Consider the following 13,414-nt stretch of genomic DNA (forward strand, 5'->3'; position numbering starts at 1 on the left):
AGCCGCTCCCGGCCATCGCAGCCTCGACCGGCTGTGCTCCGGCGATCCTTCCGCCTCAGCCTTCCGAGTAGCTGGAACTATGGGCATGCACTACCACATCCGGCTAGTTTTTTATTTATTGTAGAGATATGGTCTCGCCAAGTTGCCCAGGCGGGTCTCAAACCCGCGAACTCAGGCAATCCACTCACCTTGGTCTCCCAAAGCACGGGATTACAGGTTGAGCCACTGAGCCTGGCAGGGACTGCATTTTCATCTGGAGCTCAAGTTTGGCAGAATTCACTTCCTTTCTGTTTTACGACAAGGTCCCCTTCTTGATGCAGGCTGTTGACCACACATTGCTCTCAGCAGGCCACAGCAGCTCCTTGTCATGCAGTCCTCTCACAGCATAGCAGCACAAGAATCCCTCCTCTCAGTCTGCTAAGATGGATGCTTATATAATAGCATCCTGGGAGCGACTAGCCCATCACCTTTTCCATGTGTAACTGGCCACAAGTTCAGCCACTCATTGCTCTAAGCCAACCTCGAGAGATAAGAGATGGTGAAAGGAAAGTGACTTTACTTCAAAAGCCAGCAGATAGGGAAATGGCCAGGCTCACGCCTCAAACAGACCTTTTCATCTTCTAGACTGTGTGCAGGGGTTTAAAATGGGAAACTGGGTGTGGGGAGCATGTGGGAGTGACAGTGGGTGTTGGTCTGTGTGACTTGTTCCCATGTCTTTCTTGAGTTATTGCTCCATCTGGTGTACAGGCCGGCTCCATCTCAGAATGGCGGGTTAACTGCAGGCTTGAGGTAATCTCCAGGTGAGAGAGAATCCTACCACCTCTGATTTACTTCAGCATTAGCCCCTAGAACTTCTAAGCAAGCACATGGTTAGATAAGTGAACACAGTGCAAGAGAGAATCTGGTGGGAAAAGGGAGGAAAGGGAGAGAAAAGAAAACACACACACACATATTTCTGGGGTTTTTTGAGTTGGGGTCTCACTCCGTTGCCCAGACTGAAGTGCAGTGGCACACTCACGGTCACCCCAGTGTTGACCCGCTGGGCCCAGGCAATCCTCTCACCTCAGCCTCCCAAAGTGCTGGGATTATAGGCTTGAGCCACCATGCCTGGCCTAATTTTTTTATTTATTGTAGAGACAAGGTCTCACGAGGTTGCCCAGGCTGGTCTCAAACTCATGGACTCAGGCAATCCTCTCACCTTGGCCTCCCGAAGTGCTAGGATTATAGGCGTGAGCCACTGTGCCCTGCTGTGACTCTTAATTTTTTGTGTTAAATAAATAAAATGCATTTTGAAATGAAGTACTCAATTATATATATACAGTAACCTAATCAAGGGAGTGATATTCTATCATATTCACAGGTTCAGCCCACTTGAGGAACGGGGATTACACAGGTTGTGTGAACCAGAGGGTGAAAACATTGGGAATGTCACCTCAGAATTCTGCCCACCACACCAGCCATCATTCCAGAAATTTCCACCTTTAGTTTTATTCTTTGAGGGCTTCTGAAGATATAGACATTTTAACTGAGTTAAGCCATTATGTTATCTAAAAAAAGTCACAACATGACAGTCACAAAATGTTAGGACTGGAAAAAAAACTTAGAAATAAATCATTCTGTTGCCAGATGCGGTGCTCACGCCTATAATCCCAGCACTTTGGGAGGCCAAGGCAGAAGGATTGCTTGAGCCCAGGAGTTCAAGACCAGCCTGGGCAACATAGCAAGACCTTGTCTCCATAAAAAAATGAAAAAACTAGCTGGGTGTGGTGGCACATGCCTGTAGTCCCAGCTACTTGGGAGGCTAAGGCAAAAGGATCACCTGAGCCCAGGAGGTCAAGGCTGCAGTGAGCTGTGATTGTGCCACTGCACTCCAGCCTGAGTGACAGAGTGGGACTCCAAGTCAAAAAAAAAAAAAGAAAAAAATTTTTTTTCAATTATTACATTATTGTTTTTAAACTATATGAAGAGAAATGACTTGCTCTAATCACAGCTAGTATGCCACAAAACTGAGACCAGAAATTCAGGTTCAGTGACTTCCATACCAGTATTCTCTTTAGTACACTGGCACCTACTACTGCTAGAAGACCTAGAGAATTTCACAGGGGACTCAGTGCATTTATGTGACAGCAGAAATAAGGGGAAATTTACAGCAAAAATGTAGGGGAGAACATCCCCCGACAGCTCACACATAACATGAAAGCAGGAGGCAGGAATGTCACAAAGATGTGTGAGGAAGAAATTATGAAAGAGAGAAAAGCTCCTCTTTTATAAATTCTTTAAAAATTTGTGAGAGGCAGGGCCCTGCACTTCAATTCACCATTGAATTTTGTAACAACATTTATGTGTGAAGAGGAGTGTTGGCCAGGATTCCATTCATTTAAGATAAAGTCATCAATTTTTTAGGTAAAATTATTCATGATGTAGGCAAGGAAGCTCAAAATCTGAAATAAATGTTTGCTTTATGAGGCATTTTCTCTGCAGAGACCTGGTTTATTTTCCCAAATTTAAAGTCACTTAGCAATTCTAAAGATTGATTCTGGCTTCACTACATCACTTTAAATATATTATGATTTAGTAAAACTACAGAAGCGCCCCAAGGAGGAAGAGAGCTGCTTTAGGGATTCGTGATTACCACTGGGAGAGAGAAGAGGGTGGAGGAAGGATAAACTGCCAAAACATCACATTAATAGATAAGTAGGCCAGGCGCAGTGACTCAAGCCTGTAATCCCAGCACTTTGGGAGGCCGAGGTATGGGGATTGTCTGAACCCACGGGTTCGAGAACAGCCTGGGCAACTTGGCGAGACCTCATCTCTACAATAAATCAAAAAGTTAACTGGGTGTGGTAGCATGCATCTGTAGTTCCGGCTACTTGAAAGGCTGAGGTGCGCCAGGCTCGGTGGCTCAGCCTGTAATCCCGCACCTTTGGGAGGCTGAGGTGAGTGGATTGCCTGAGCCCACGGGTTCGAGACCCACCTGAGCAACTTGGCGAGACCTCATCTCTACAATAAATCAAAAATTAGCTGGGCGTGGTAGCGCGCACCTGTAGTTCCAGCTACTTGGAAGGCTGAGGCGGAAGGATCGCTAGAGGCCAGCAGGTTGAGGCTGTGGCCGGGAGCGGCCACTGCACTCCAGTCTGGGCAATAGAGTGAGACTCCAACTCAAAAAAAAAAAAAAAAAAAAAGACTGAGGTGGAAGGATCACCTGAGCCTGGCAAGTCTACACTAGGGTGGCTGTGAGCGTGCCACTGCACTCCAGCCTGGGCAACAAGAGTGAGACTCCAACTAAAAATAATAATAATAATAAGTAAGGGCAGAATCAGCCAACGTCACATCCCACTGAGAAAAAGATCAAAAAGAACAGCAGCAAGAATTATGCCAATATTGGGCAAGTAGAGAGATTATTGTTTACTACAAGCACTGCTTCTTTGGAGACTTCCAGAGGCTACCTTTAGAAGCCTCTGGAGGTTTAAGAAGACACTTGTAGAGTTGAGTATTTAGTTTTCATATAATTTTACAAGCTGAATTTAAATATATTTCAGTGGCTCTCACTATAGCCATCAGAGATACAGACTCTGTTGAAGCTGACAACCATAGACCACCAAGGAAGTTATTTTACAAAGAAGGGAAAAAAGGTTCTTTCTTCTCAAGATTGAGGTTAGAATAAATGAGGAAGTAGTTAAGTAAATTATGATACATCCTGTTAGTGGAATACTGTGCAGCTGTTAAAGGAAGTCAGTGCAAGAGGATTGCCTGAGCTCAGGGGTTTGAGACTTGCCTGACAACTTGGTGAGACCTCATCTCTACAATAAATAAATAAATAAATAAATAAGTTAGGTGTGGTGGTGCATGCCTGTAGTTCCAGCTACTTGGAAAGCTGAGGTAGAAGGATAGCCTAAGCCCAGCCGGTCAGGACTGTGGTGGCCATGAGTGTGCCACTGTACTCCAGCCTGGGCAACAGAATGAGACTCCCGATTCAAAAAAAAAAAAAAAAAAAGAATTCAGATCTAAAATGTACCTCCTACCAAATACACACTACTCCCTTATGGTCCATATGTTTGTATTAATATATCTGATAGTTTTGTGTATTTGTGCATCTTAATGGTATTTATGTAGTCGCCTCCACTAAACTGTGATTGCTGAAATGGTATGGCAACTGAAGTCATTGACTGCCTAATAGTGCTTGTAGAAATGCTTTTCTTTTGTGGACAAAATGTGATGAGGACTTTTTTTCTTTTCTTTTCTTTCTTTTGTTTCATAATTAAGTCTCACTATGTTGCCCCGGCTGATCTCCAGCTCCAGGCCTCAAGCAATCCTCCCACCTCGGCCTCTAGAGTAGATTACAGATGCATGCCACCATGCCCAGTGTGATAAGGATTTTTAATAAAGCTAGATAAAATAAATCTTACTGCTGTATCAGTTTGTACCAAATTAAGCATGTAAACCCATTGAAACAGTCATCTGGAATAATGCTCTGACACTCAGAAAACAGATTTTCTCTGTGGTGTACTGGAAATTAGGAGCCAAAACTATCAGCACCACTTCTGACAGGCAGGCAGCCTGAGTACACAGAGTGAGTCAACCTGCCTAGGGCTCAGAAGCACCATGCAGAACAAGGAATTGTCATTTTCCTTATTAGTATACTGCATTGCTCTTGGCTCCTCAAATGCTAGTTTTCCTAAATGTTGTCCTTTTTCCTCCCCCCACCCCAGAATCAGGTTGAAATGTGTGTGTTGTATTAGCAAAAGTACCGTGGAAGAAGATACAAAAGATAGAACAAATGCTTTTTAAGGAACTATCCCCCCCACCCCTTGTTCCTTTCAAAGCCATTTAGCAACGGACCTAAGAAACCAAGACATATGCATCACAAGCCTTTCCAGGGCTGAAGCAGAACTGTCTTCCCTCAACCTTGGCAGTTACAAGCTAGCTTTTGCAGTCCTATAAGGCAGGAATAGTCATATGGCCACACAGCTAGAGACTGTCAGCACAACTTGTCCTATCACCTTTCCAAATAACTTTGCATTAGAAAGAGACTGGCAGCTCCTAACTGGGTCACACAGCACAAAGCTGTAACTGTGCATCAGAGGAAAACTGCTGAGAAAAACCCCCAGGGCCGCCTGCTGAGAAAAACTCCCAGGGCCGCCTTTGTTGCATGTGCTTTCCATTGGATTGCTATTTAATACACCTTTTGAACTGTCCCTAAAATTGTCAGTAACTGACTTCCTAGCGAATGCTCAATATCTTCCACTGTATAGGGCAGTCATATCCATAGCCAAGCTATGATGCTGGCTTCTCAATTCCCAGCTATCCAATTATTCATCCCTGACTAAAAGAACTTGAGTATTTCCCAATTTGGCTTTTCTTTCAACTGAACTTATTCTCTTTAGGGTGACAGATTCATGGAGGAATTGATATTGTCCATATAAGGAAGGGATTACATCGACCCATTGTTTATGGGGAAAGAGTATTGGGCTAAATTTTTGAGACCTAATTCTGTTACCTTCTAACTGGGAAAGTTATTTAATTTCTCTGGTTTTCCTGAGTGTTCTTCCAGTTCTAAGATCATCTGATTCCAAGTGGACATTTGGGATCTAATCACTCCAGAACTCTTCTGTTCAACTATTGTGGTGGATAGTTTTATGTAGTGTCACTTCTGATATATCACACAAACTCAGTATGTGTTTCTTTCTACCATTGAAATATCCAGTCATGGATCATGCCAGAGAGTAAATTGGGGACCTGACACAACTCAGATTCTGCCTGGACATTTCAAAAAGCCAGATGGTACCAGATTTTTGAGTGCCAATTTAACCTGCTTCTGCAAATTCTCTCCCAAATAGATTTCCCATAGAAATCACCCAATCAAATGTCAACCTATTATTCAGGCTGCTGGGCCAGATTTTTATAAAAGGAATACATGAGCTTTGAAAACCTAGACCTTCTCTGGGATGCCTTCATGCTTCTTGCAGACATGTCTCAGATTAGGAACTAGAATCCCAACCATCAATCAGTTAGCATCACCAAATAGAGTTAGCCAAAATTTCAGTACCAACAACTGGTCTGCATAGGAAAGTTGAGATCTGAGGGAGGAAATTTTTCTGCTTGCTGTGATTTAATTATGACTTTGTGATTCAGATACTGGAAGCAAATATGAATGAGCCAACTCTCAGGACCAGCTGTCAAGCACTTGGCTTATGTTCTGCTGTCATCCCACTTGTCCCAAGCGCTCCTAGTTTGACAGCTCACCAGCTAGTCAAATGTTTGTTTCTTCCACTCTCTGATTCATACTCTGGGGGCCTATCTTAGGATCTTGGACTGTGAAAAGGGTCCCAGCTAGACTTTGCTGGTTGGTTACACCGCAGTGGTTTGAGTTGCAATGACTTAGCAGCCCTAGTTTTTCCTCCTATAGTACAAAGGATGCCAGAGCCCTCTCCATGTGAGATGGAATGTATTCTATAACTGTCCTGTGAAGAGATGGCATTTGTAATGAGACATTCTTGCAGGCGGCCTCCAGAAGTCCCTGTTGTACGACCACTTTATACCACTTTAATGAGCTCCTCACTAGAATTTGTCAAGAGCTCTCACTGACATCCTTGAGTACTATTTAGTTAATGGTTTATTTAGAGCAGGAGTCCTCAAACTTTTAAAACTCACTGTTCCTCAGACCGTTCGAGGGGCAGACTATAATTTAAAAAAAAAAACTATGAACAAATTCCTATGCACACTGCACATATCTTATTTTGAAGTGAAAAAACAAAACGGGAACAAATACAATATTTAAAGTGAAGAACAAGTAAAGTTAAATCAACAAACTTACCAGTATTTCAGTGGAAACTATGGGCCTGCTGTTGGCTAATGAGATGGTCAGTGTCCGGTTCCATATTTGTCACTGCTAGTCGTAACAAGTTAAGGCAGCAAAAACACCCGGCCGACCGAATAAATGTCCTAGGCGGGCCACATGTGGCCCGCGGGCCGTAGTTTGAGAACCCCTGATTTAGAGGAAGGCACCATCTTCATGGGGAGAAGGATAAGCACTTGGAATATGAAGACAATAGACAATAGGCACTCTGCCCTGAGAGAATGGAAGAACTTGGAAAGAAAAAAGGAGTTGCAGTTATCAGTTTTAGCAATTAGGAGTATAAAATTACTGTGAAAAGCCGGCGCGGTGGCTCACGCCTATAATCCCAGCACTTTGAGAGGCCAAGGCGAGAGAATTGCCTGAGCTTGCCGGTTCGAGACCATCCTGGGCAATTTGGCGAGACCTCGTGTCTAAAAAAATAAAATAAATAAATAAAAGAAAAAGATTACTGTGAAATGCAGAAAAAGGAATGGTTAACCAAAACCATCCGTACTTATCTAGTACAGAACAGGTTCGGGTTCTCTTCTCAGATCACATTTCTTTGGCAGCAAAGGGTGATTCAGTAGGTGATCACAGTTTGAGAGCATCCAGTTTCTTCTGATCTCATACTGTTTTCACTGAGCAATCCTCTGAGATGAATTGAGTTTCCTTTGAAGATTTTCCTACAGAGAAGTGTAATGACCAGCTGTTATCATTTTAGTTCTCTTACCAGTTACTATTCTCATTGTAAATTGGCCTGATTTTGTTCCTTCTCTGGGCAGCTTAGCTGGCAGAAATAAGTTATTCCTGGGCCAAATCAAATATCTAGACTTGTAAGGCTAAATTTCTAAACCCAAGAACTCTACAGATTTGTAGATTTCCCAACATATATTGCATGGATATCCACCACAATATCTTCTGCTTAAGTCTTTAAGTTCCAAGGAATGTTGATTCCTTCACTCTAACTTAAATCCTGGGAGGAAAGGAGGTATGAAAAGTAACCCAAAGTTGCAGGCAAAGGAAACTGACTCTTCTCACCCTCCTAAGCAGTCAAGTCTCCCTCAAGCCAGAGACTGTGAACCCAAAGGAATAGCCCAGCTTGTGGCCAATATACCTTTTCTCTACCTTTGTCACAGAAAGTCCTCAGCCCTCTTTGTATACTTCCACCCCATCCTTACCCTCAGTTCCTTCGACACTAATAAACCCTTCTTTGTGCTTCTAAGCCACCTCAGCATTTAGCTTGTGGCATTGCCTCACTTAAACATGAGAAAATGAAAGAAATGAAGTGACTCTGTCAGGGTCACACAGCAAGTTGCTGGTAGAGCCAGGACTAGAGCCTGGGCTTGTTACCCTAAGCACCGTTTTCTCTTGCTTCACCTTGCTCCTCTACATTGTTCTCATGTTTGTATCTGCTGACCTTTGGGGCACTATGGTGACTATAAGGAGGTGAAGTGAAAGATCAAATACAGAAAAGATAACAAAACAGTCTGGTAACAGGAACTGAAACTATAGGAATGAAATGAGCAAAGAAAGCACATTGACCCTCATTTAAGTCCCCAAAGCTTCTGGATGAATCTAATCTGGGGATTATAAAGACCCCTTCATTGCTAGTTGATTCGTAAATGGAAATCAATCATCTTCTTTGCCCCATGTTTTACCTCACTTAAAAGTGTGTCTGTAAGCAATAACATAATTTATAGGTGTACCTACACCAGGCTTGAGGATAAATGAGAGAGAAAGCAGTGGAAATTGCCTAGTCCTTCCTGGCTTATTTTTCATGAAAACCCAATTCTCACATGATTGCTAGTGTTTAACAGTAAATGTCAGAGAAAGAGAAAATGGCAAGGAAAAGGAGATTTCTGCTGAGGTCTAAAAGCACATTTTTTTTAAAGAAAGGTCTGCATACTGTTCTAGTAAGACAGGGACCATCACTTATCCCAATAGGCACAGATGGAAGAACACAAGTGCAAAACAAGTAGGGAGGAGGGACATAGCTGGGCAAGAAACTCTCTCAGTTCAGGGACTTAGCTGTCAATCAGTCACTGATGCACAAAGCCTGAGTATACTCACACCACAGACAAGCCTCCTTCTTCCCCACTTCCCGTTCCTTTTACTGCCTGGCTATTTCCAATTTCATGCTTTTTTCAATGTTAGCAAAATTCCAAGGAAACTATATTAATAACAAGCATTCTTTTTTTTTTTTTTTTTTTTGGCCTGGCGTGGTGGCTCAAGTCTGTAATCCCAGCACTTTGGGAGGCCAAGATGAGAGGATTGCCTAAGCCCATGGGTTCAAGACCAGCCTGGGCAACTTGGTGAGACCTTGTCTCTACAATAAATCAAAAAATTAGCTGGGCACGGTGGCACATGCCTGTAGTTCCACCTACTTGGAAGGCTGAGGTGGAAGGATCACCTGAGCCCAGCAGGTCGAGACTGTGGTGGCCGGGAGCGTGCCACTGCACTCTAACCTGGGTGACAGAGTGAGACTCCAACTCAAAAAAAAAAAAATCACATCTTTAAATAATATGGATTTTCACTTTTTAAAAAATTGCTGTTCGAGACCAGCCCAGGCAACTTGGCAAGAACTTGTCTCTACAATAAATCAAAAATTAGCCAGGCATGGTAGCGTGTGCATGTAGTTCTGGCTACTTGAAAGCTGAGGCAGAAGTTTCACCGGAACCCATTAGGTTGACACTAGGGTGGGCGGTGAGCATGCTTCTGCACTCCAGCCTGGACAGCAGAGTGAGACTCCAACTCAAAAAAAAAAAAAAATTACTGTGGTGAAATATATATAGCATAAAATTTAAACAATTTTTTAATATACAAGTCAATAGCATTAATTATATTTATAATGTTGTACAACCATCACCACTGTCTATTTCCAAAATCTTTCCATCCAAACAGAAAATCTATACCCATTAAGCACTAGCTCCCCACTCTCCTCACCCCTAGTAATCTTTAATCTACTTTTTGTCTTAGGAATTTATGAATTTAATGCCAACCATTTTTTTTTAAATTGAACTCTCACTCTTGTTGCCCAGGCTGGAGTGCAGTGGCACTCTCACAGCCACTGCAGCCTCAACCTGCTGGGCTTAGGCAATCCTTCCACCTCAGGCTTCCAAGTAGGTGGAACTACAGATGCATGTCACCACACCCGGCTAGTTTTTGTGATTTATTGTAGAGACAAGATCTCACCAAGTTGTCCAGGCTGGTCTCGAACCCCTGAGCTCAGGCAGTCCTCTTGCCTCAACCTCCCAAAGTGGGGAGCTGGGATTACAGGCTGAGTCACTGCACCCAGCCTACCAGCCATTCTTAATTAACTGTATATACCTCCTAAAGTGTAACAGCAGTAGAAAAAAAGAACCAATATTAAAAGAAAAAGGATTATGAATAAAAATTGAATTCTCATTTTCTTATAGAAGACTCAAATACAGTTGAAAGCTTTTATTATGACTGAGCAGTTTTATGCTCCCATTCAGAGAAAACAAATGAAATTCCCTCTCTTATGCTAATGAAGCATCTTTCTTTCTTTTTTCAGTGACTATGCAGCAGGTGGCCAGGACAGTGGCTAAAGTGGAACTCTCAGACCATGTGTGTGATGTGGTGTTTGCACTCTTTGACTGTGATGGTGAGTAAGGCCCTTTGGAATCTGGAGAAAACTGAGCTTCACTGCCCTTAGACGCATTGTTTATAAGGAACCTTGCAGACAGCATCATTGTACTAGCCTATACTTCTTTAAGCTACTCTTTACCGCATCAGTAGCTCCACCCTCGGCATCATAATATTGAGAACTATAATCCCTGACCCTGGCTTCTGTTTTCCATTTCTTCCTGTAATTCCAGTTTGCCTGTAGGCCTAAATTAACTTATAACCCTAAAGATCTTAAAAGTGGGAACAAAAATATTAGACTTCACTTGCTGCTTAGTAGATAAGGAGCACTGAAATATTTGAGTGTCTCTAGAAAGGGCACATTTCCATCATTCACATTCCACCTGTACAGCATTCCCACTCACACAGTGTCTGCTGTGTCTATGGCCACTCTGTAGTTTAGCCCATGGGAGAGATCTGGATTTGCCTTGGCATTGTTTTTTTAGCTATGTTAGCTAATACAATAGCAACAGCAATGGAAGCTCATATTTTTTTCAGTGCTTACTATGAGCCAGAAAGTTAACCTACGCATTTAACTCTTCTGATGTAGATATTGTCACTAACCACATTTTACAGATGAGAAAGCTGAGACTCAGGTTAAGTAAATTTCCCAGGATCCAAAGATAACAGCAGATGGCAAAACCGGATTTGAACCAAAACTGTGCAGGCCCTGTATACTGTATCCCCTCCCTCTCTCATCTCACAGCCAGTATTCATTGCCACTTCCTCCAGGAAGTGAGGCTAGTGGAATTCAAGAGGCAGCTCAGAAGTTTTAGCCTATGGAGATTCCCTCTGGGTCTCAGCATAATAAATACCTCTAGCTTTTATATTCCTTTCTTCCATTTTTTTTTTTTTTTTTGAGTTGTTATCTCACTCTTTCACCCAGGCTAGAGTTCAGTGGCACATTCACGGCCACCCCAGCTTCGACCTGCTGGGTTCTGGTGATCCTTCTGCCTCAGCCTTCCAAGTACCTGGAGCTACAGACACACGTTCCCATGCCCAGCTAATTTTTTATTTATTATAGAGACAAGGGCTCACCAAGTTGCCCGAGCTGGTCTCAAACTCACGGGCTCAAGCAATCCACTCGCCTCAGCCTCCCAAAGTGCTGGGATTACAGGCTGAGCCACTGAGCCTGGCCCCATTTTTTCATGTTAGTACATATTATATTCTATCTCAGTATATGTGACTTAACTTCCCTAAATTTTTTTATTTTTTGTTTGTTTATTTTAAGTCGGGGTCTCTGTCAACCTGTCTGGAATGCACAATCACAGCTCACTGCAACCTCAAGCTTCCTGGCGCAGGTGATCCTTCCACCTCAGCCTCCCGAATAGCTGGGACTACAGCCACGTGCCACCATGCCTGGCTAGTTTTTTGATATTTTGTAGAGACAAAGTCTTGCTATGTACAGGCTGGTGTTGAACTCCTGGACACAAGCGATCCTTCTGCCTCAGCCTTCCAAAGTGTCAGAATTACAGGCATAAGCCACCGTGCCTGGGCTTAACTTCCATATTAATTGTTAGCTTTTTAAGAGTAGTTACAAATCCTTTCACCTTTGCATATAATAGATGTTCATTAACTTGAATTATTTAAGTTATTAAGTTGAACTTGAATTATTTAAATCTCCAGCCTGCACCCACAAACCCAAGATTCGATTCAAAGGAAGCCCCAGGGCTAGATTAAGGAAATAGTCTCATTCTCAGGTAGGGGTGAGTTATATCCTAGAGCTGTTCTGTCCATAATATATCAGCAGTTACATGTGATTACTTAAATTTTAAAACTCAAGTCCGGCCAGACTCAGTGGCTCAGCCTGTGATCCCAGCAGGCTGAAGCGAGTGAATTGCCTGAGCCTGCAGGTTCGAGACCCACCCGGGCAACTTGGCGAGACCTCGTCTCTACAATAAATCAAAAATTAGTTGGGTGTGGTAGTGCACACCTGTAGTTCCGGCTACTTGGAAAGCTGAGGCAGAAGGATCGCCAGAGCCAAGCAGGTCAAGGCTGCCATGGCCAGGAGCATGCCACTGCACTCCAGTCTGGGCGACAGTGAGACGCCAACTCAAAAAAAAAAAAAACACTCAGATCCTTGGTCTCTCTAGACACATTTCCAGTGCTCAGTAGTCACATGTGGCTAGTGACTACTATATTGAATAGCACAGATACAAAACATTTCCCCATAACACAGAGAATTCTGATGAATAGCACTGCTTTCTACAAATTTGTTTTCTTTCTAATCATTTCTAGGTGTTTGAAGCCAATTTCCTAGAGCTGGTTTGTGAAATGAATATGAAAATAAAAGCAACTAACTCTCAGTTCCCCCCTTCTCCTAGGAAGTTCCTGGGAAATGATGTTGGATCTTCCTGCCTTTTAGAAGGAGGCTCTGTCATTATCTACCTAAATCACCTTTGGAAAATCATTTAACATCTAAAGCCATTGTTAGCTCTACCAGTATAATATCTTAGGTCAAAATGTCAGAGTTCAGAGAATTCCAGTTTTTAGATAGACGCCTTTATCACAGAACTTCGAGTAGAGCTCACAGACAACGCATGCACGCAAATGACACACAGTCACATACCTGTCTCATCGTTAACAAAATTCATTTATCGTGGTCAGCTCTGGCCTAGGGAAGCAGGAGGCAAGTTTTGAGTGAAATGATCTCATATTTTTCATTTTCAAGTTTCTCTTTTTTTTTTTTTTACAAAGTATAAGAATCCTGTTTAGACCTTTCTGTTAATCACATTCATTTTTAATTTTAGAGACAGAGTCTCACTGTCTCCAGGCTAGATTACAGTGGCTTGATCATAGCTCATCACAGCCTCAAATTTTGGGCTATGATCCTCCTGCCTCAGCCTCCTGAGGAGCTGGGACCACAGGCACATACCATGCCCAACAAATTATATATATATATATATATATATATTTTTTTTTTTTTTTTTTTTT

The 13,414-nt window shown here is 42.7% G+C and overlaps 1 protein-coding gene across 5 annotated transcripts in view; it reads left to right on the forward strand.

Annotated features, from left to right (window-relative positions):
- The window catches only part of MICU1 (mitochondrial calcium uptake 1), a 198,374-nt gene that overhangs the window by 181,221 nt on the left and 3,739 nt on the right, over positions 1-13,414 (forward strand). For all 5 annotated transcript variants that reach the window (XM_008052026.2, XM_008052027.2, XM_021709539.1 and 2 more), the window contains one exon: positions 10,371-10,460. In XM_008052026.2, coding sequence (XP_008050217.1) covers positions 10,371-10,460 — 90 coding nt within the window. The remainder of the gene's footprint in view (positions 1-10,370; positions 10,461-13,414) is intronic.

Source organism: Carlito syrichta, unplaced genomic scaffold (assembly GCF_000164805.1).
Source record: "Carlito syrichta isolate Samal-C Ts95f unplaced genomic scaffold, Tarsius_syrichta-2.0.1 Scaffold254036, whole genome shotgun sequence".
Lineage (NCBI taxonomy): Eukaryota > Metazoa > Chordata > Mammalia > Primates > Tarsiidae > Carlito > Carlito syrichta.